The sequence below is a fragment of the Lipophrys pholis genome, assembly GCF_963383615.2.
Source record: "Lipophrys pholis genome assembly, chromosome: 2".
Classification (NCBI taxonomy): Eukaryota; Metazoa; Chordata; class Actinopteri; order Blenniiformes; family Blenniidae; genus Lipophrys; species Lipophrys pholis.
The window spans coordinates 24,592,625-24,614,736 of record NC_137636.1 but is presented as its reverse complement, the minus strand read 5'-3'; the positions used below and the strand labels follow the sequence as shown (position 1 = coordinate 24,614,736).

Genomic DNA, 22,112 nt, shown 5'->3' with positions numbered 1-22,112 from the left:
CCGTGCAGAGCTGTGGAGGAGGTCTCACTCTGACAGGAGGATTTAGGAGGGTCAAGAAAGACAGCGAATTGGTCCGTTCTGACAGTGATCAGTGCCTGTGGAGTCTCCCTGGGTTTCCTCCTACAGTCTGCATGCATTTGAGGTCATTGATGGTTAATTGATGATCTGAAGTTGTCTGTAGGTGTGAGTGTGTCAGATTTTCTCTGTGTGTCAGAAAGCAGCTTCAGACTTTGCTTCAGCTCAGGTCTGTCTGGCAGATGGAGAACATTTAGTATGTATTTTAAATGAAATTATTGTAACTCCCATGGGGTGAAGAGAACTGCCAGGACATTCACATAAGGAAATTAAAATAGCTTTTTCCCACAGGTACATCACATATTTGTCAGAGTTGAAGTTGAAGAAAAGTCACATTTTGGCCATCTGGGAGTGAACCATACTCCCCACCACATGTTTTAAGTTCATCCAGCCTCTGAAAGATATTTCACATAGGAGCCTGCATTTAGTGAGTTTTCTGTTAAATGCTGCACAATGACTCTTCTTCAATGGAATTAGATCTGCGAGTTCATCACTGCTGCACCCAATGTGTCAGTGGCAAAGGTCAACTTCTGAGAAACTGACATTCAGGCAAATTCATTTTGGATTTAATAAATTAATAATCCAGAGAAAGAACAGCCTGCTACTGAACGATTCAGTTCTGGCAACACACTGTGAGATTTATAGTAGACACACGCATCAACGTCACTTTATGATTGCCAGCCATGACAGTGTGGAAGGTTTTATATACGGAGAGTGTGTGGATTGTGTGAAACTTTTATTTTCTTACTTCTTCATGGTTAAGCTATTTTTTTTAAAATTACAAAGCGTAAACTCTAAGTCAAGTCAGGCAAGTCATAAGTCAAGTGCAAGTTGTTCAATTTGAGATTTGAACAAGTCTTAACGCCTGTCTCATAAAAAGTGATGTGATTTTCACAGTTTTCAAGATATTAAATTCACACAACTCAAGAGTTGTGTGAATTTGTGTGATTTTCAACTAAGAATAGAATCCAGAATAGAGCCTGGTTCTGCAGGTTAAAATATATATTTTTTCCTTTCTGCTGTTGCTTATGCTGCTTGCTCATGTAGAATTCTTGAGTTTTTCTCTGTAAAAGTTCCTAGAAATGACTGTATTGTATTTGGTGTGATATAAATAAAACCAAATTGATTTTGACCTGTATATATTTAACCAAGCCACTCTTTTAAAATAAGTGCAATTGAACACATTCATCACAAAATAGAGCTGAAATTGCAACTTCAACTTTGAGCACTATTTACCAGAAGCACAATAAAAGCTATATTAAGACCATACTTTTAGATACATCATGCATTGACAGCATAGGCCTTCAGTCAGTGTGGCACTGTGATCCATTCTACTCGCTGTCGGTCGTTTCAGGTGAAATACCTTTTTACGAGGTGCCCTGAACGCAGCACCTGCGTCAGCGAATGAGCTCCGTCGACGTAACTTGTCAACTTCCGGGACAACAGCGTGAGCTGGGGGAATCCATCCACATGTCTCTCAAAAATACGAGTCTCCTGTCTCTCTCCTGTTGTTTGAACCTGTCACAAACCGTGGGACGTAGTAGCAGGGTTGTGTGAACCCTCCGGAAGTGAAGCCACGTTTTGTTCCTTTTGTCCGTGAGAAGTTTGGGCACGCGAGCCGCACTATCAGCACTGTTATCACCGGGGAAGAACTCACTGACAGTACACCAGGTGAACGTTTGTATGACTGATCAGTCAGCATGTGACTGCAGTTGTTGTGTTTGCAGCTGTGTGTTCAAACTTGTCTCTGGATTCAGGTACCGGACATGGGACACACCAGCCTGGAGAGGATCATCGCACTGCAGAGAAAACCTGCCAACATCAGGAACCTGTGCATCCTGGCACACGTTGACCATGGTGAGTGTGACGCTGACATACCTTGTCCCCTAACATTATGTAGGGATGCTTGTCACGAGAAGTTAAGGAACAATTCATTTGAGCAAGTGGAAGGGGGTAATATGGAGTCAAATGCAGCACGTGTACACAATATTGCACATTAGTCCAAAGTGTTTTTCATGTGCTGAGTGTCTTCTTGCTTTTACAACTGATCAGATGACAAATTCAGCTAAATCAGATCTGTTAGTGCAGCAAGACCTTCAGACAAACAATTGCTATTATTACAAGGCAAATAATAGTGTTTTCAGTGCTCTCGGTGCTGCGTTTGATACCATTGCTCATAACATCACATTACAGAGACTAGAACACATCATCAAGCCTAAAGGTGCAGCACAAACTTGGTTCTGATCATATTTGTCAAGCAGGTTCCACTCTGTTCATGTTCACGAAGATCCTTCAGTCCAGACTGAAGTTAAACATGGAATTCCACAGGCTTCCACAGACTTTATACATGCGTCCTTTGGGGAATATTATTTAAAAAACACTCCATTATTGTCCATTGTTATGCCACTCGAATCTATTTATCTATGAAACCAGACGATTCTAATCAACTTTCTAAATTAGAATCTTGTCTGGAAGACATAAAGGCTTGGATGAGCCATAATTTCCTGCTTCTGAACTCGGATAAAACTTAAATTATTCTATTTGACCCAAAACATCTGAGAGAGTAATTATCTAAAGATATACTAACACCAGACGGTATTACTTTAAACTCCAGTACCACTGTGAGGAACCTGAGAGTTAGTTTTCAACAGGATTTATCCTTCTACTCTCACATTAAACAAATCTACAGGACTGCCTTTTTTTCACCTACGTAGTATTTCTGAAAGTAGAAACATGCTGACTCAAAGTGATGCCGAAAAACTAATCCATGCATTTGTTTGTTACTTCCAGAGTAGACTATTGTAACTTCATATTATCAGGGTGTCCAAATAACTGCTTAAAGCAGCTACAATTGATTCAAAATGCTGATTGATTCCAAAATATCAGCCCCACTTCATTGGCTCCCTGGTAAATCTAGAAAATAATTTAAAATCCTCCTTCTAGCCAGTAAAGCTCATAACAACCAGGCCCCAGCATATCTTAAAGAACTGTTAGTCCCATAGCTCCCCAGAAGAACACTTGGTTCTCAGAGTGCTGACCTACTGGAGGTTCCTAGTCTTTTCTAAAAGTAGAATGGGAGGCCGAGCTTTCAGCTTTCAGCTTTCAGGCTCCCCTCATGTGGAACCAGATCCCAGTTTCAGTTTGGGAGGCTGACACAGTCTCTACTTCTAAGGCCAGACTCAAAACCTTTCTATTTACTAAAGCTTACAGTTCAGGCTGTTTCAAGACCCCCCCCCCCCCCCCCCCAAAAAAAGAAGTTTTTCTTGACTCTTTTTTTGGTCAGAAATCCTTTGATTCTTGAAATATTTTTCAGATGGTCATTAGCTGATTTTATTATTAATGTGGTTGAATTTCAGGTCTGAGTCTATAATTACAACCAGATTTAACGAGACTAAATTTAGATCAAAACCTGCAGATCCTTCCTGCAACTTCACAGCTTTTCCATTAAATGTACAAGTATAGAAGATCTGGATCTACTAAAACTCTTCAAACATGAGCTGAATCAATTTATCGTCTCTTTCCAACAATCCTCGTCCAGGTAAAACCACGCTGGCTGACTGCTTGGTAGCGAGTAACGGCATCATATCAAGTCGTCTGGTGGGAAAGGTGAGTTAGTTAAATCGCAGCGGATGAATTTTGTTCCCGTCTGGGCTCTTTGAGCTACACTTTACATGTTTTTTATGTTGCTCTGCTCTGTGTGACGTGTTCATGAAACAGCTGAGGTACCTGGACAGCAGGGAGGATGAACAGATCCGAGGAATAACCATGAAGTCCAGCGCCATCTCTCTACACTTCACAAATGGTGAGTGGCACCGATTTTATAGGACAGTCGATTTTTGTCATTTTCTATCGTAATTGTTTGGCTTTAGTGAAAATATTTTTCATCACGCCGTCCTCTGAGACACAACAAAGAAAAGTTTGAAGTTTATTATGGCAGTATTTTACTGGTCCAGCCCACTCATGATGAGACTAATGTATGTGGCCCCTGAAGTAAAATGTGTTTGACCCCCTTGATCTATGCCATAGAAAGATTTTAAATGATCAAATAGGCTTTAGTGCAAATGTGCAAGAATTCAAGATCTGTATACAGACTTGAAATATACTGCAAATAAAGACATCGACCATTATGAGTAGGATTTTACTTTTACTGCATCCTAACAGCCATTAACAATAAAATCTTAAAACATTATGAACCATAACCATAATGGTTTCAACCAAACAGGTGCAGGTTAAAGAAATAAGGAATATTATTGAAGAGGTAGTTTATATAATGTTTACAAATTATTTAATCAAATTTTTTGAATAATCCCACAATTCTTAATGTCTGTATCTGTTCACGTATTGCATTTCCTCTGTAAAGAGGTTTCATTCTGTATTAAAAAAAAACAACAAAGTAAAAATACAAAACATTGCATTTTGGGTGCCCGTTTACACAACGGTGGAGTCACTGACAGCGCAACTTGTTGAAAATGGCTCTCAAGGTGGGTTTTTGAAAATGCTCTGACGCCGTGGAAACAGGTGAAAACTTTTCTGAAAAGCTGCTACTGTGCATGACACACCACGGCCGTAGTAAATAGTGCTTTCTACGACAGTCAGACCTTAGACTAACAGTGCTCCACACTGTGGTGGGATTTCGGGGATTTCCGTGATTCACATGTGAGCTTTTGCATGTTTCTCTAATGTCTTCAGGGGATCAGGAGTATTTACTGAACCTGATCGACTCTCCGGGTCACGTCGACTTCTCTTCGGAGGTGTCCACTGCAGTCAGGCTGTGTGATGGAGCCATTGTGGTGGTGGACGCTGTGGAGGGGGTGTGTCCGCAGGTCAGTGCTGTTGGTGGAGGTGCTGTGCAACTCGGGCTTCAAGGGCTTATTCCAGAATGCTTTGGCACATTTACAAATGAACGCGAGATCGAAATAGAAACCTTGGTGTTGAGGAACAACCAATTTAAACACGAAACCAATCCAAGATTCAAAATAGGCTGTATAATCCAGCTTATTAAACCCTGAAGCCTGACGGTTTTGGTACCGGGTCCACCAGGTGGTGGTATGGCTGTAAAAAGTGTAAAAGTAAAAGTGCCAGGAACAGCAATACATTTGTGTTTTTTTTGAATTTCGAGACAAGACTTCAATGGTACCAAAACAACTGTCCAAATGTATTTTCAACAAATAATTTGTGTTGGAATATCGCGCGACTGTAAAAATGGCGGACATATGGATCGAAACGCCACTGTCCGCATCTGCTCTATTGCCAATAGTATTTGCTCAGCTATCAAAATCATTGACTTCAGGTGTTCCAATACTTCAGTGGCCACAGATGTATAAGATCAAGTACCTAGGCATGCAGACCAGGTTCACACTGCAGGCAAATGTGACCCAATTCCAATTTTCTGCTTACAAGTTGCCTGGATCCGATCTGTTTTGTGACAGCGGGAATGTTAAAAATGTAAAAAAGAAAATTCACCAAACCCAGGCCTCGATTATATGTGGAAACCACCAAACAACAGCTTTAACTGTCCCAAACTCTTTTTTTTTTTATTTATGAAAATTACTGGACCAGGCGTGCCAAACGTTTGGCCACAGAGAGTCAAATCCAGCCCACAAGATGAAATCTGCCAGCAGTGAGACATTCTGACATTACATGCAACATATTTAACTGACCACTATGAGTTTTTACTTGGGTTTGTATTATGTGGTGAATCAGTTCAGGTGATGGGGATTACTACACCGATGTAGAGATCTGTTGAAAGATCATTTCTACAATTGGTCAAGTTGTTCAGATCATAATATGAACGAGGCGACTATATTTCCGAGTTCCAGCTCCATGTGGCTAAATGTTTCATGCCATTGACGATGTAAATAGTGTAGGAAAAGTCCCCTGTCATCAGTGAGTTGTAAAGCAAATGGTGAACTCAGACTTATTGTTGCAATTGCAGTTTCTTCTTTAAAATGTTCAGGGTTTCCATGTGTTGTGCAATGACAGTTTATTAAATGTGAACTTTTTAATGCGACATTAACACTTTGATGCACTAAAGCAAAGACAGAGATTTAGAGTTGTAGTTATTTCTAGATTATAATGCTATACTTTACCCACTTGAGATCAAAATGCTTTCTGAATTAAAATGAGTTTGACTTTATTATTTTGTTCAGTCTAATATGCTTTAATGTCAGTGGCTTTGCTGTGAACCGTCTCGACAATTGTTTCCACCTTTTAGTTGTCAGTGTGAGATATTAAGTCTGGTAGGAAGGTTTGAGCAGGTTGTTGCACTGCAGTGCAGAGCAGTGCTTCTAAGATTCTGCCCCCGTGCATGTAGCAAGGTGGATAAAGTATTAGACACATCTTATTATGTACAGAAATCCACACATCTTCTATGTCCACTGTCGTGGTTTCGAGGCACACAGTCACACACAGCATGTTTAAACACTTTTTTGGGCCAATTCAGAGTCGAAAATTAGAATCAATTCTTTGGATTGTTTGAGGAAACCTGGAGAAACAGAGGAAGGACGTGCAAACTTGGAATCAAAACGGGGTCCCCTAACCACGACCTGAAACCTTGATGTTTTGGTCTCACTCAAAACTGAAAGGCCGAGGTTACACACACACACACACACACACACACACACACACTGTGTGTTGTGAATTTAAAACCTGGGTGATCTCCTGTGTTGCAGACTCAGGCCGTGCTCCGTCAGGCATGGCTGGAGAACATCAGACCCGTTCTGGTCATCAATAAGATCGACCGGCTCATCATGGAGCTGAAGCTGACCTCGCAGGAAGCCTACGCTCACCTGAAGAAGATCCTGGAACAGGTGGGATTCACGTCACTGGAGAATGAACGTCTGTCAGGGATTCACAGACGACCGTGACCTCCCCTCTGCAGGTGAACGCCGTGACCGGGACGCTCTTCACCTCTAAGGTGCTGGAGGAGCGAGCCGAGAAGGATGAGAAGGATGAGGAGGAGAAGGAGAAGGAGAAGGAGAAGGAGAAGGAGGAGAAGGAGGAGAAGGAGGAGAAGGAGAAGAAGGAGAAGGAGAAGGACAGGGAGCCCTCCAGTGGAGACCAGGTGTATGACTGGAGCGCCGGGCTGGAGGAGGTGGACGACTCGCACCTTTATTTTTCTCCCGATCAAGGAAACGTGGTCTTTGCCAGCGCCATTGATGGGTGGGGCTTCAGGTGAGGATGTTTTGATCAATACACAGGCGACCCTTAACTTTATTATTATCTGTATGTATGTCGATCTTCAATTATCTGAAATACCAAAATACATTTTAATGTGGCATTTTGTTGGAAACCTGGGGGTGTCATTGACCTTTGACTTTCGATGATTCCATGAACGACACCACACTAGCATGAGCTGCAAAGCCATGCTGTCAGTATGAGTTTGTAAAACCTGCAAAATGCAATAGCTATAAGATGAGCTTTTTGAAAGTTTCACTGGCTTTATGTTGAGATTTAATCACGTCTCCTCTGCACCACAACCAAGAAAACTTTTACGTTTAATTTTAAAGGTTATTGTGGCACTATTTTACCAGTCCGGCCCGCTCCAGTTGAAATTGGGATGAATGTGGCCCCTGATCCAAAATGTGTTTAATCTTCATCATGTGTTCTCAAAGTACGGCCCGTAGGCCAATAATGGCCCGCAGCAACGTTTCTGATGGCCTGCAAGGAATTACAGTAGTTAGTTTTAATACAACTGTTTAGTTTTAATCCACTCCTGGACCTTTCGTTTAAAAAAAAAAAAATAAATAAAATAAATTTCTGGCTCCTAAAATGCTGTGCCGTGTGGGTGATCGGACAAAAACGGTGCATTTTTGCATTAAACAGCGTTCTCGTGTGGACAGGCCCTGAGACTGACTGTTCTAAATATGTTTTTACACATATTCTGAAATGGGCTGCACACAGGACTGTTATATCCCAAATTTGACTGTAGAGAGCAGAAAAGCCCATTTGGAATTTTGTATGCGTTGCAATGTTTCTCAAGGTTTTCTCAAGTTTTGCAGGTTTAGCCTCATTGATTAATTAAAATGTATTTATTGCAGATTTCTGAATGCAGACCAATAAATGTAAATCATTATAGAGATGTAACCTGGTCGTTAAAATCATTGCAAATTGAATTTATTTTTGTCTGTTTTTTTGCATTTGTTTTCTTCCGCGGCCCTCAGTCCAATGTTGGCTTCCTAAATTGTCCCACAGCTATCAAAACATTGAGAACCCCTGATCTAGATTGACACACAAAGTTTTAAAAGAAGCTTTGTCAGTAGAGCTCTGCAATAAATCACAAACTCATCATAATGGTGGTAACAACCGGACCAAAAGAATGACCGCTTTCACCCACAATTCATCCTTGCTGGACATATGAAATAACCAACTTTTTAAATATAAAAGAAAACTTTGATTTATCACAATTAATTCACATACATTTTGGAATTATTTTTATTGATCAGCAGCCCATATTTTTCTATTTGAGTTTTGTTATTCGTGATGGCCACAAGGCGGAAATCAGAAGCACAAAATAAAAGGAAAAAAACCAAGACCCACTTACAACTGGCCAGGAGTGCTGTTATTTGGACCAACAAATCTCAAAGCACAAAGTCATTAACGTCAATACTTAACATTATTGCATAGTAACATTACACCAGGAGGTTTTTCCACTCTTGCTCAGTTCCTTTGTCATTATTCTGTTATTTGTGTTATTTCCCGTCTACCTCTGCTCGGGTCCATTCAGGGTCTCAAGGAGTGAGTGCAGGCTGCACAATCACACATTCATACCATTCAGTTTACGCCCAAATTGTCTTGTTGAGTCTATCTTTTGATTACGGGCTGAAATTGAATCTTGACGTTCCCACTATCATCTGAGACTGTTGAAACACAAACATCCACCAGATGGCGCTGTGGTCTCAGACTTTACACAGAACAAGACTTCAGATTTATCAACATTTTTCTCTTCACATCGGTTTCTTTTCAACGTACGTCGACTTCAAGTCTCCTTCCTGATATGCAGCAGGCCGTGGTGAGGACAGGAAGACCTCGCTCTGATGTTCCGTGTCCCTGTCATCACCTTCCGCTCTAAATAAACCAATTAAGTCCCAGCGGAGGCGGCCGGCTCTTTTCCGCCTCTGAACCCAGCACTCGCATTTATCGTCTGGGGCAAAGGACGAGGAAGCCGAGACGCACATAATTGCACAAACATGTTTTAATCTTGTCTGTTAACATTTACAAAGCCCTCCACTCAGCTCTCCTGAGACCGTTTCAGTAAGTCTGCATGGAAAATTAAAAAAAATATCAAGAGTTTGATTTAGTGTATTCTGTGTGTTTTTTTTCTTTGTTTTGTTTTGGTAGCATCCAGCAGTTTGCCTCCATCTACAGTCAGCGGATGGGCATCAGGTCCGAGGTGCTGCTGAAAACCTTGTGGGGAGATTTCTACCTCAATGCAAAAGCTAAGAAGATCATGAAAGGAGCCCAGGTAATGTATCAGTGATCGACTCTTTGCGCAGGATCGCCTCACCGGTTTCCTTTTCCTTCATGCGACTGGGAACTTGGAAAGTTACCATTTCATGAAGTTTGATTTCCCAGTTTGGACCATTCAGCAATATTACCTGCACATGTAGAAAACAGTTTTCTATTGGCTGAATACATATGATACATCAGGGACGTTAAACACAGTTCGGGTTAATAACCTTTAAATTTAAACTTTAAAGAGTTTTAATGTCTATATTTTCAGAAAGCCAAACAATAACTATGGCAAATGACAACATAAAGCCAATTTTATTTATACCTTCTGCTATCAAATACAGTGAAATTGTCCCAAAAAACCCTCTTCCAGCTGCTTTGGCCCAAACACTTCAGACCCGACGCAGTAAACAAGCCGCACTTACCCAACAAAACTTTCCTTTCTTGCAGAGTGCTGGGAAAAAGAAGCTGTGGGAATATTGTGGTGATATTTTACCAGCTGTGAACTCATGAACACTTGAAATGTATAAAATTGAAGCATGAATTACTTTACCGCATACGCAGAAAAAGAAAAGAATTTCCAGTACTTTCTTTTTTTTTTTTAAACATAGAATCCATAAAACCGACCTCAGTCTGTGTGGGCGATCATACGAACAGTAATACTGAATTCTAACAGCCAGCACACTCCAGTTTTAGCTCAGACCGAGTCTGAACCTTCATCGTTTATCATGTTCTGTTTGATCAGTTCTGTGTAAAAGGGCATCGTTTTGAAAATGTTGCCATGTAAACGCAAAACCTTCTAGAAACGAGAAAACACAGAAAATCCATTTAGATGGTGCATACGATTGAACAAGAAAAGCCTTGTGTGCGCTTGATGTGGGTGTGGACTCATTAGCACAATGAAATCTGAGCTGAACTTCCTGTTGCACACCTGAAAGTTGGGGTTCATTGTGTGTTTTGAGATTAAATATGAAGCTCATGACAGATTGAAGACCATTAAAATGGACATTTCTTCTCACTTAAATCACATCCAATCTTGTTAACAAGCCAAGAACATGAGTGGAGTTAATTAATGCAGTCAGTGTAAAAACACAAGGTCGCTCCTTAAAAAGCAAAGAAATAATAATTATGTACCACAAATGAGCTCATGGCCTCGAGCAGCTTTTCTAATCAACACAGAGTAGAATCTTACATTTTTGCCATTTGCTCAAATAGTATCAACCTCTTGAATATTTGCCACGTTTCTTCCTGTAAAACCTGGATACCTGGATACCTGGAGAAAGGTTTATTCAGGGGCCCCACGATCCTTTTACGGCTTTCCGAAGGCTTTAAATAAGTTTCTTTGAACACATCACTTCATGTTGAACCAATAAAGATTTTTTTGATTGATTCTATATTCTGATATGCAAGGCACAATTTCCTATGTAATATTGTATATGCTAATACTTTCAGGTATTTCTCTCGTCCACATTTGCTCCTGTTGGTTCTTTCAGGCCACAGATTCAAACTAGAAAAGCTTAAAAATCCAACCATGTAAATTGATTTTATTCAAATGCCTTTGTGAAGGTAAGAAGAGGCTTTGGTTCACCTTTGCCTTGAAGTAGATGAACCCCACAGAATCACATTTGTTCAGGATTCAGAGTATTATCATCTGTTTGAAATCCAAATATGTTTCCCACAACTCCAAAATGTAGAGGAAATGATGTGATATTTAAACCAACACTTAGGAAAAAAAAAAGAAGTCAATTTTAATGAAATATCTATTCATTTTACCCTAAACTTTAGTCTCTTTATCATTTTCTTAGCATTTTTTTTAGAAGATGTGACCCCATATGCATACATTGACATTTCTGTGCCACTTTGCTACAGCGGATTACAGACCGATACACAATATACAGAAAAATATGTCTCATATGCATATAGCAAAATGTCCACAAACAAAATAATTTCACTGACTGTAGTCTTCAATTACAATGAGGTGTATCAGTGCAGTCATGCAGTCGGTGTTGTTGACTTTCTGTTGGTTATTTTGCCCGTTATTTTCTGATTCTTTCTCTTTTTCAATCTTTTTCGCAGGCCAAAGGAAAGAAGCCACTGTTTGTGCAGCTCGTGCTGGATAACATTTGGAGTTTATACGACGCAGTTGTTACCAGAAGGTGGGTTTGCTCTGTTCATCAACTGAATTACCTGTTGGACCCCAAAACCACCCAAGATTCTTTAGTGACCACCCTTCCTGTAAGACCACGAAAACACACATGAAGGTGCTATACCGGAAAACTTGTAAACACGCCACAATTGTCCTTTTGAAATAATTAATGACGATAAATTCCTGTAGTTTTTGTGATTTCTGAAGCGTTTCATTCAGAGGGAGCAGTGTTCGTGAATATCCTTTTCTTAAACTCAAATCAGACCTTTGTAGTCGAAATCTGAAAGAAAGTTTCACTCCGCTCCAGTCTCAGCAGTACTTCAGCTAGCAGTCATCTGGACAACTTGTAAGCGGTTGGTTCACGGCTGTTTTATCAATATATGTCCTTGTACTTTTAGATAATAAATAAACTCAGTTTTGTTCCCTTCCGATGCGACCATGCAACATTTTAGATTATCTTTCCACAAAACAAAAAAGTTGGACTTGTTCGTCGTGTGAAGACATTTGTTGTCCCTCTTTAACCAGAGACAAGGAGAAGGTGGAGAAGGTGGTGACCTCACTGGGAGTAAAGGTGATGGCGAGGGACACGCGTCACTCCGACCCCAAAGTCCTCCTGTCTGCCATCTGCAGCCAGTGGTTACCCGTGTCCCAGGCGGTGCTCGGTATCCTTTTGTCCTGAGCGGAACCCAGAGCGTGACGCGTTCACCGCCGCTTGCGGCTGCATGCAGCTTTCCTGAACACCGACTGCAGCGATGGTGTGTGAGAAGCTCCCCAGTCCGTTAGACATGGCTGCAGAGAGGGTGGAGAAACTGATGAGCGTCGGAGCGCGACGGTTCGACTCCCTGCCCGAGCAAACGCAACAACTGAAAACAGGTATACACACACACACACACACACACACACACACACACACACACACACACACACACACACACACACACACACACACACACACTTTTTATGCCGGCTGTCTGAACTTTTTCTGCTGCTCTCTTTTCTTTCTTTTCTGGCATATTTCAACATTTTGCTGTGTATTTTTTATTTTATTACATTTTTTTTACCTTTTTCATGTCGAATCGGTCAAATAATGGATGTTTTGTGTCAGTGTAGCAGCATTCTTTTGTCGTACAGTGACATCTAGTGGTCCAATATGGTATGCACTGCTATATTTTGATGTACACTACTCACAAAAGGTTCGGGATATTTGGCTTTTGGGTGAAATTTCCAGGTCAACTTAAAGTGCACGGTAACATTTACAGGTAAACGTAATTTGACCTTCTGTAAACGTTTGAATGCACATGTCCAACTCTTGAACGTTTCAGTACTTTTTGCTCGACCTTCTCTTTGGGTAGCTGTAATTGATGGTTGCATGACAAGTTACTGACACGTTGACATGGTTTGTTGTGGTATACGCTGCACTGCTGCTGGCTTTTGTTTCAATAAATTGCTCTGGATGAAGAAATCACCATTAAACACTTCCATTTAAATGTGCTACTTTCATGATATAATATCACTGTGGCATTAACCGTTTATATTTTCCATAAATTTCAACTGAAGATGAGTACATAAGTCACATAACGAAACCAAACACTTAAAATTAAAACATGTCCCCGTGTTTACAGATGTAACAAGTGTGGAAACACACAGACGCATGCATATGCTCAACCAATAGGGATTCAGTAGGTGTATTGAACCAAAGGAAATCTCTGCCAGTTTACACATTGAAAGATTTCAGGTTGTCATTACCTGATTTTGTCTGTAGTAGATATTCCATCTTTATGGCAGAGTGAGGATGACCACAGCCTGCTGGCAGAGCTGAACAGAACGAAATCCTCTCTGAGTTGCCTCTTAAAGGGTTTAACCAACTCAACTAAAGTAGTTTGCTTTTCCACAGCGTTTCTTTTTGTCCTACCAGGAAAAGGCTTGCAGCATCCTGCAGTGACTTCCCTCCACCACTGGGAGGCAGTAGCTTATTGAATAACCCATAGGAAGAGAAACTAGTTTATTTTGGATTAAAGGCACCATTTGTTGGTAACTGGCTGCCGTCATTTCCTGCTTGATGCTTTCATGCGTTTGTTTTGTCTGGCTGGCTCGCTTCAGTTTTGGACCACATTGCAAGCAGGCAGTTGCTCCCCTTCGGGGAACGCTACTGTTTTGGTTGTTCCTCCATGTTATGGAAAACTCTTCATTTTAAAAGCATGGTGCTCTCACACAGGCAGCAGATAGACTTTTAAAATGTAGATCAGTGGGTTTTGATTGATCTTGTTTTTCATATAAATGACCGCCAGTGGCCTCCGTGGTGTTTCTTGTATCTCATAGGCTCAGCTTTCCCCCCGACTTGGGAGGGGGAAACACCAACTCGTAGCCATCACCTGTTATAATACTCCTGATCGTATCAGGGTTGTCTTTTGGGAAAAGTTAGTGCCTGATCTCATCAGTGGCGTCGTGGTTCGTTTTCATGTATGCAGCTGCGAGGAGCTTGTGTTTTTTTGTGGCAGCGGGTTGTGAACCAGACGAAATGGCGAAAAGCAGCAGTGAGCTCATGATCTCAAGTTCCACCACAAGCCATCCACACACCATTCTGTGTGACCTTTTACCCTCCCCCACAAATCTCTAAAGTAAAGGTAAAAAAAAAAAAAATCACAGTTGGTATCACCCTTCTTGACATGTTGGAAAATACAGGGGGTTTTTTTTGTTTGCGTGTTGTGTTTTTTTTTTTTAGCTCAGAAAGACAATGAAACAAACAATTCTCATGCATTGTGACATATATGACATATATTAAAAACCTGATTAAATTCAGTAACTTGCTCCTCCATTATGACAAAGTCTCGACAGTCTTATCAACAGTCAGTTAATTTCATTGATGCAATTTATGTACATATATATATATATATATATATATATATATATATATATATATATATATATATATATATATATTTATTAGGGCACTTTTTGCACAAAACAATGAAAATTAGTCTGAGGTAGTAAAGTGTATAGCCACTCTTTTTATACAGTTTAATATACTTTCAACATGCTTTGCTTGGTGAAACTGACACTTGAGTTAAGTTGTGAAGAATAAAATTATTGTTTAATCAGTGCACAATAAAAGGTTCCAGCAGTTGCCCTCGATGTTGTGGCTCATTTGGAAATTGTAAAAGTTTAATTGTGTGTCAGACACATGCTTGAAATACGGTTTTATTTATAATTATTAACATGCATTGAAAAAGTAGAGATTGACTTTGTTGCTCATTTAGAAAATGTTGTGGGTTCGATTCTGGACTGGTCCGTTCTGTGTGGATTGATCCACTTTGATGGTATCCCTTCCCCACAATCTTCTTTCAGAGGCTTTTCCTCCCGGACTGAACAAGAGAGACAGTTTTGCACAGAGAAAAGGTCACTTTTCTTGGAGCCTTGTAGAAACAGTCACACTTTCACGGGTACACACAGCACAGAAATAGAATATTGCACTCTCCGGAAGAGGAAGCCAGTTCTTCACATCATCCGACCCTCCCAGCCTCCCTGCGATGCCTAATGGTCTGACTGGGAGGGGACGGTATCTCACCCACCGGCGGCTCTGATCTGACTCAAAGAGCTTGTGATCCGAGGGGTCGGGTCTTCACACACTGTTTGATCCATCTCTGCTGGACACAAACATGCGCTGTCCACACAGTGCGGCCCTCTGGTTTCTCTCAACTTAAAACTTTAGGTGATACATTGCCCCCCCCCCCACCGATGTTTTGAATTTACAAATGAATCACATTGCACTCAAAGCTTGGGTTTCTCTTTTGCAAATTTGCTGGCATGTATGTGAAATTTGTTAAACCAGGCTGATAACAAACACCTTCCCGATGAGCATTTTGTCTGTGAAAAGTCCAAATAAAACCAAATTCATTGGCGACTGTCACATGGATAGCCAGTTTTCTATTTTCTACAATTGAGGTCAGTTCAAAAAGTCAAACTAAAAGAGCATTCCCAGAAAAAGTAACGTTTCATTTTCGTGCTGAAAAAAAAAGAACACATCAGATTTATATATACTCTTGATTTACAACAACTACACCGACGGAAATCTGTGTAGGAGATGTTTCCAGAACTTTGTTTTCTGGGCAACGAGCAAACTTTTTCCAATTGTACAGGATGTTCCCAAAACAAAACAGAGGCAAAGTCATTTCTCTTATGTATGTTATTTATTTTGAAGGCCCGTTCAGCTGCTATCACAGTGTGAATGTGGGCTATATGGCAGTTCTTTGCATATGGTAACATCGTATCTGTAACAAATCTAAAACATGTGGAAACCATGAAAACAAACATACTAATGAGTTGGTCTGCAGCTGGTTTTCTCCATGAATCTCAGGACTTATTCTAGACAATTGTTCCTATGCAGAAAGAAAACGGCATTGAAGAAAATGATGAACTCTGAATCCGATCCATGAAACTTTAGCGGTTTCTAAAATATCGGCCGAAGACGAACGTCGCAAGACAATCGCAAGTTTTGTAATTTCATCAGCCAAATGTCAAACACGTGTTGTGCGACATGCAGTTGAAGTCCAGATGAATTTGACTGAAGTTTGAAGGTCCTGCAACCCTCATGTGACCTATGCAGTCTACCAGTTGTGATTCCAAGTGAGAGTTGATGCATATTCTCGTCATTTTATGTTCGACAAGTTGACGCAGTCCAGTGAGGAAGCAGCTCCTCTGTGTCCACTCAGACCTATGCCACAATTGAATTGAAATTTTCTATTGAATTATTGTTTATTGGAGGAAGAACAATTTCCCACACAGTATTTAATTTTTGTTTTCATTTGACCTTATTTTCTTCTCCTTTGTTCATTTACCAGCATTCCTTCAGTGTTCCAGCGGAGACGACGCTCCTGTCATCATCTTTGTGTCAAAAATGTTTGCTGTGGAAACGAAGAGCTTACCACAGTACAGACAAAGGTATGTGCGTGTGTGTGTGTGTGTTTGTGTTTTTGCAGACAGTGTATCAGCAGATGGTGCTACTGACCCCTTTTCTTCATAATGCCTCATCAGTGTTCACAATGTATTTGCTTTGTTACTAATTCTCTGTCAATACTTCCCACAAAGTCAGTGCTGCTTGTCTGTGCTAAAATAATTAGCGTCATCTGATGTCAAAATATGGACAAATTGAAACAATCCAGATGAAAACTGGTCTCCTGGTTGTCTACAATAACATAATCATGTGGTCAGGTCTGGTTTTTTTGTTGTTGTTTTTTTTAAATTGGTTGAGAAAAATGATACTTTCAGTTACCTCCAAAGAAGTAAATTTAGTTAATTTCAACGTACACTCTGTCCACTTTGTTAGGTACACACACATCGCTCTAACCAGATTGGACCTGCTCTTGTTTTCAGAACTGAATTAAATCTTGTTGGAAAAGCTTGAACAAGGTGCTGGAAACATTCCTTAAGAAACCCGTTTAAAATGATTTGAAATCTGCTGTGCTATCCTGCTGGAATCATCCGTCAGAATATGTTGTACTGGTCATAAAGGGACAGACATGGTCAACAACAATACTTGGGTAGGCTGTGGAGTTTAGACAATGTTCAGTTGATACTGAGGGGCTGAAAATGTGTCAAGAGAATCTCCTCCAAATTGTGATTGTACCATCTGAATGTGGAAGCAGAAACTGAGACTCATCAGATCAGGCAGCGTTTTCTCCAGTGTTGTTTTGTCCGATGTGGGTGACTGTGTGAACTGTAACCTCAGCGCCATGTTCTCGGCTGATAGCAGTGACACTCTGTGAAGTTGTCTGCTCTTTTAGACTATCGGCTTCACGGCTTCAGGATTGGTGCGCTCAGAGACAATCCTCTGCAGACCTTGAAGCTAACCAGTGGTTATTGGGGTTGCTGTTGCTTTTCTATCATCTTAAACCAGCCTGACCATTTTTTCCTGACCTCTGGCATTCTGGCAAAGAGAACTTCTGCTCACCAGCTAGTTTCTCTTTCCTAACCAAGAGACCGTGTGTGAGAATCCCAGTTGATTAGAACTTTGTGAAGTGTGCAGACGGTCTTGTCTGCCACCAGCAACCACGCCACGTTCAAAGTCACATAGAAAACTTTTCTTCAACGTTCACATGCGGCAGCTCCGGCAGCTCATCTTCACCATGTCCGCAGTTCTGAATACACTGACGTGCCGCTATGTGGTTGGTTAATTTAAATCTAATAACGTGATTGAATAGTCAAAATAATTCAAGATGTTCGGGAGATCCGTTTCTCCCAGTTTCATGCGGTCTGAGCATAAAGTGTCTTTAAATCAGACATTTGTTGACAGCTTCTCCATCAGTTGTGCACTTGTAGCTTCAGTCCCTTCGTTCTAGCTCCAGGAGGCTTTTCTGTGGTTGTCTCTGCCCGAGTGGGATCCAGCTGTTAGCCCTCTGTGAGCCGTGCCTCCTTTTTGGAGGTGAACTGAGGGTAAACCACAACCAAACATCACAGTTGGTGATGGATGGAGCTGGCTCGGCCTGCCCGCCTCGCTCGAGGACATGGACACATTTGAACTTCACAGGGCTTTCTTGTGCAGAGCCTGGCCCCATTAATCGAACCCGGGTGTCACAGATTCATTCTTTGAGCCTCATGAAGATGGTAGAGTAGGTTTTCTACTTCCCTCCAGCAAGATGAATGGCAAATAAGCACTCAAGCTTAAAAGGCCCGGATGACATGTTGGAGGAAAGAGTGGACTGCTGCCATTTCTCATTGGAAGCAGATGCTTGGAGGAGACTGGGATTGATCGCTACAGTCAATATAGTGTTTGTCCTGGTCTTATTTCATCGTCAGGCCTCCGGAGCATGTATGTGTACCGTTAATGGGCCAGAATGAGCTCATGTGTCTGGACTATGTCTCTGTGCATCGTGCTGCTTCTGCAAATTCTCCTCCATTGTGTCGAACAAAAATAAAATCCAAAGTTCCTTCTTTAATTGTTCTCTCCAGAACGTAGGCACAGAGTTTTAATTACGGATTATTTCATCTCCACTCATAGTTTTTGTAATCCGTTTATCAAGTTTTATCAAGCATCAACTGGTAATGCTCGCTGTAGTCGGCAGCAGGAGGCAGGCACACAAAATTTCCTCTGGAGTTTTCTAGTTAACTTGATTAGTGGCGATGCAAATCAACAAATCCAAGTGTAAGTCCACGGTTGTACCCCCTGGCGAGCTCAGTTGGTAGAGCATGAGACTCACAATCTCAAGTTAGAGGGTTCATGTCCCACGCCGGGCGCCACCTTCCCGTGGGCTCACCACCCGCAGGAAAGCTTCTTAATCGGTGCAATGTGATCTGGGTGACAGTGCTCAGACTGCCACCCCCACGACCCGGAAACGGAGAAGCGGGAGAAAATGGATGGATGGATGGAGTCCATCGTTCTCTCTCGGATAAAGAGTGTATGCCCTCTTCAGATGGGGGTGAGCTTTCTGCAGGTGGACATCACGCATATCAAGGTCTTATTGATGAGTGATGGGAGGATGGATTATGAGACGGGACTCCCGATTCAAATCTGCGTCAGCAGTAGGGATGGGAATCGAAAACCGGTTCTGACCGAGAACCGGTTCCGATTGATCAATTCCAACGGAATCGTCCACCTTAAATGTGTTCGATTCTTCTTAACGATTCATTTCCCAGCACGGCGTCAAGTCGCGTTGCGGTACGTTGCATTACGTCACACTCTGCGACGCAGACCTCCTTCAACCAGGAGAAACCATGGAGAGGAAGAAGGTCTAAAGTGGGAGATGATAAACGACAAAATAATACAATACGGTAATACATGTTGCACTCACCACGTCCTGAATCCACAGAGTCCACAGCCTCGCGCCTCACAGCCAGAAGGTCCAGTTAAAACAAACAAACAAAAAAAAGTCTCAGCGCAAATCCCGGCAGGAGCCTTTCTGTGTGGGGTTTTCATGTTCTCTCTGTGTATGCTGGTTCTCCTCCAGTACTCCGGTTTACTCTGATGGTCAAAACAACCTGCACCGTGACTCCCCGAGCTACACCCCCGGCCTCCATCACCTCCTCCTGAGCTACACCCTCAGCCTCCATCTACACCTGTGTAGTGAGTGCCTGCTCCAACGAGACGACAGCGTAGACATATTCTAGTAGATTTTCTCTATAGGTGTGAGCCTCTAGTTTTTACCCCATGTACAGTAGTAAACGATCTACTCGAGTATGTCAACTGTGTACACTTACACAATCTGGTAGAAGATAACTACTGTATGTATGTAGATCTATGTATTAGATCATTCTGTTTTGAAAATCCCCTCAAAAAAAGCACCTACATGATATGAAAACACAGCATTCCCTGAAGACCGAGAGAACGCGTTCTTCCTGGTACATCACTTCCACATTCCTCTACAGTCTCCGACCTCCCAGAGAGGGTTCACTTGTCAACACCGCAAAATTCGAAAAAGTGTCAATTCCATGAAGGCAAATACACATTTGGCTGTTCTTTTTTAAGGGAAAAATTATAATTCAAGTTTCATGTTTGAAAATAATTAAATTGTTCCTTTTGTTGCAGAAGACTGTGTAAAACTACTTTTTCCCCCTCAAAAGAATACTCAGGAATCGTTAGGAGAATTGATAAAATCTTATAAATTTCCACCCCTACTAATCTACCTGTTTATTCTCCTTTTAAAAAAATTTAAAAAATCAATAAGAGAATTGATAAAGAATTGAATCGTTAAACAGAATCGAAATTGGAATCGGAACCGGAAAAATCGTATCAATTCCCATCCCTAGTCAGCAGTAATGCAGCTTGCTGTACCTGAGTCTTGTGGTAAATAAAAAGCTGAAGAGTAAAGCGACTGTCAGCCGGTCAGATCCCCACATGCACCAGTGGTCTTAAACTTTACACCGTGACTGAAAGGAGGAGGTCAAGATTCCAAGTGGCTGAAATTACTTTTCCAAAGGTGGAACGCCTCACCCTTTGTGAGCCAGTCGAGGTGGTTTGGCCATCTGATCACAACCATTTGAGGTGTAACAAGCACGTGCAAATGGATTGACTCACGACATGCTGGATGCTTTATGTCTCAAAGTAGAGATCCAGCTGGAGGAAGTTCTGGGGAAAAGGAAAGTCTGGGCTTCTTTGGTCTTCATGTTACCGCTAAGGCCTTATGTGGATGAAGCAGAAAAGATGGGATTGTTTTTGGGTTTTTTTTCCTCTTTGAGGAATATTTTCCATTCCTCCAGATGAGCTTCTCCACAGCTTGGTTAAATGGTGACGGACGAGCCGATCCAGAACATCCCACAGATGCTCCACTGAGTTTATGTCAGGAAAGTAACGAGGCAAGTCCACGACCTCAGCACCAATGTTTGTCCAAGAACCTGACAGAGATCTGCACAATGTGAGGACAAGCATTGCTGTGTATAAATAGCAACTCCTGTGTGGCTTCCAACATGTTGGCCTCTTTGTTCCATCAGCGTCCCGACATTAAACATGTCAACCTATTTATGTGACTGAAAAAATGTACATGTTGCTGAGAAATGCTCAATAACAACTTTAAAGCCAGCAGATGACAAGAAATGACGAACCGTGCATTTTTCTTTAATGTGCGGTAGCTTGATGCTTCTTGGCGGTGCTTTGGGCCCACTCTCTGCACCATAAAACCCCACTGTCCAGACAAACCAACCCCCCCATTTGACACGAACTGACTCAAGGACTTGCGGTAATAAGAGAGCTCATGCAAGAAAGTAACTGAGAAATACAATGAAACAAACGGAACAAGTCACTACTGCGGACAGATGCTCAATAAAAGACTGAGCTTATTCAGCCTGGGGACCAAGGTGTGTTTCTTTAGCTGGCGACCATCAAACTTCACAGGATTTTTCTCTGGCAGCTTGTACACAACAACGGCTCCCAAGGTGGAACTTTTTGAAAACACTCCACCTCTGTCTCTGTAAACGGGGAAATCGCAACTTTCTGGAAATGTTTAGACTCATTCTCTGTGGAGACAGTGGAAACCCTGCTACTGCGCATGCACACAATGGCCGTTGTAAATAGTTCTTCTGCACATGCTCAGTCGATGGACTATAAGAACAACGGCAGCATCCAGAGTGTCATGGCTCCCAGTCCATATTCTCCTGGGACTTGGGAGTTTTATAGTCAGTCGCCGTAATAACAATCCAACTTCATTGTCTCTCCATGCAAATCTCTGAGTACTCGCCATTGTTAATGTTTAGAGCGTATTGTTCCCTGCTGGGGGGTGTGTGTGTGTGTGTGTGTGTGTGTGTGTGGTTCCATTACAAACACAACCAACAGCTCTAGTGGTCCTACATGAAAACTATATTGTTTTCAGTGTTTCTGCCACTGCTGTTTAAATTGACACAGTTTTCAATACGTTGCTGTGTAAACACAGAACTTATCTGAAAAGAAAACTCTTTATTTATTTCATACAGAAGTTCTTTGAAATGTGTTGGCTTGAATCTACTTGGGTTTAACCTT

General features: G+C 41.6%; 1 protein-coding gene across 1 annotated transcript in view; it reads left to right on the top strand.

Annotated features, from left to right (window-relative positions):
* The first annotated feature begins 1,501 nt into the window (after positions 1 to 1,501).
* The window catches only part of efl1 (elongation factor like GTPase 1), a 97,092-nt gene continuing 76,481 nt past the window's right edge, over positions 1,502 to 22,112 (top strand). The window contains exons 1-12 of the mRNA XM_080458274.1: positions 1,502 to 1,746; positions 1,833 to 1,932; positions 3,614 to 3,681; positions 3,793 to 3,877; positions 4,765 to 4,898; positions 6,747 to 6,884; positions 6,956 to 7,248; positions 9,415 to 9,538; positions 11,602 to 11,681; positions 12,197 to 12,333; positions 12,422 to 12,544; positions 16,510 to 16,609. Coding sequence (XP_080314400.1) covers positions 1,842 to 1,932; positions 3,614 to 3,681; positions 3,793 to 3,877; positions 4,765 to 4,898; positions 6,747 to 6,884; positions 6,956 to 7,248; positions 9,415 to 9,538; positions 11,602 to 11,681; positions 12,197 to 12,333; positions 12,422 to 12,544; positions 16,510 to 16,609 — 1,373 coding nt within the window. The 5' untranslated portion in view covers positions 1,502 to 1,746; positions 1,833 to 1,841. The remainder of the gene's footprint in view (positions 1,747 to 1,832; positions 1,933 to 3,613; positions 3,682 to 3,792; positions 3,878 to 4,764; positions 4,899 to 6,746; positions 6,885 to 6,955; positions 7,249 to 9,414; positions 9,539 to 11,601; positions 11,682 to 12,196; positions 12,334 to 12,421; positions 12,545 to 16,509; positions 16,610 to 22,112) is intronic.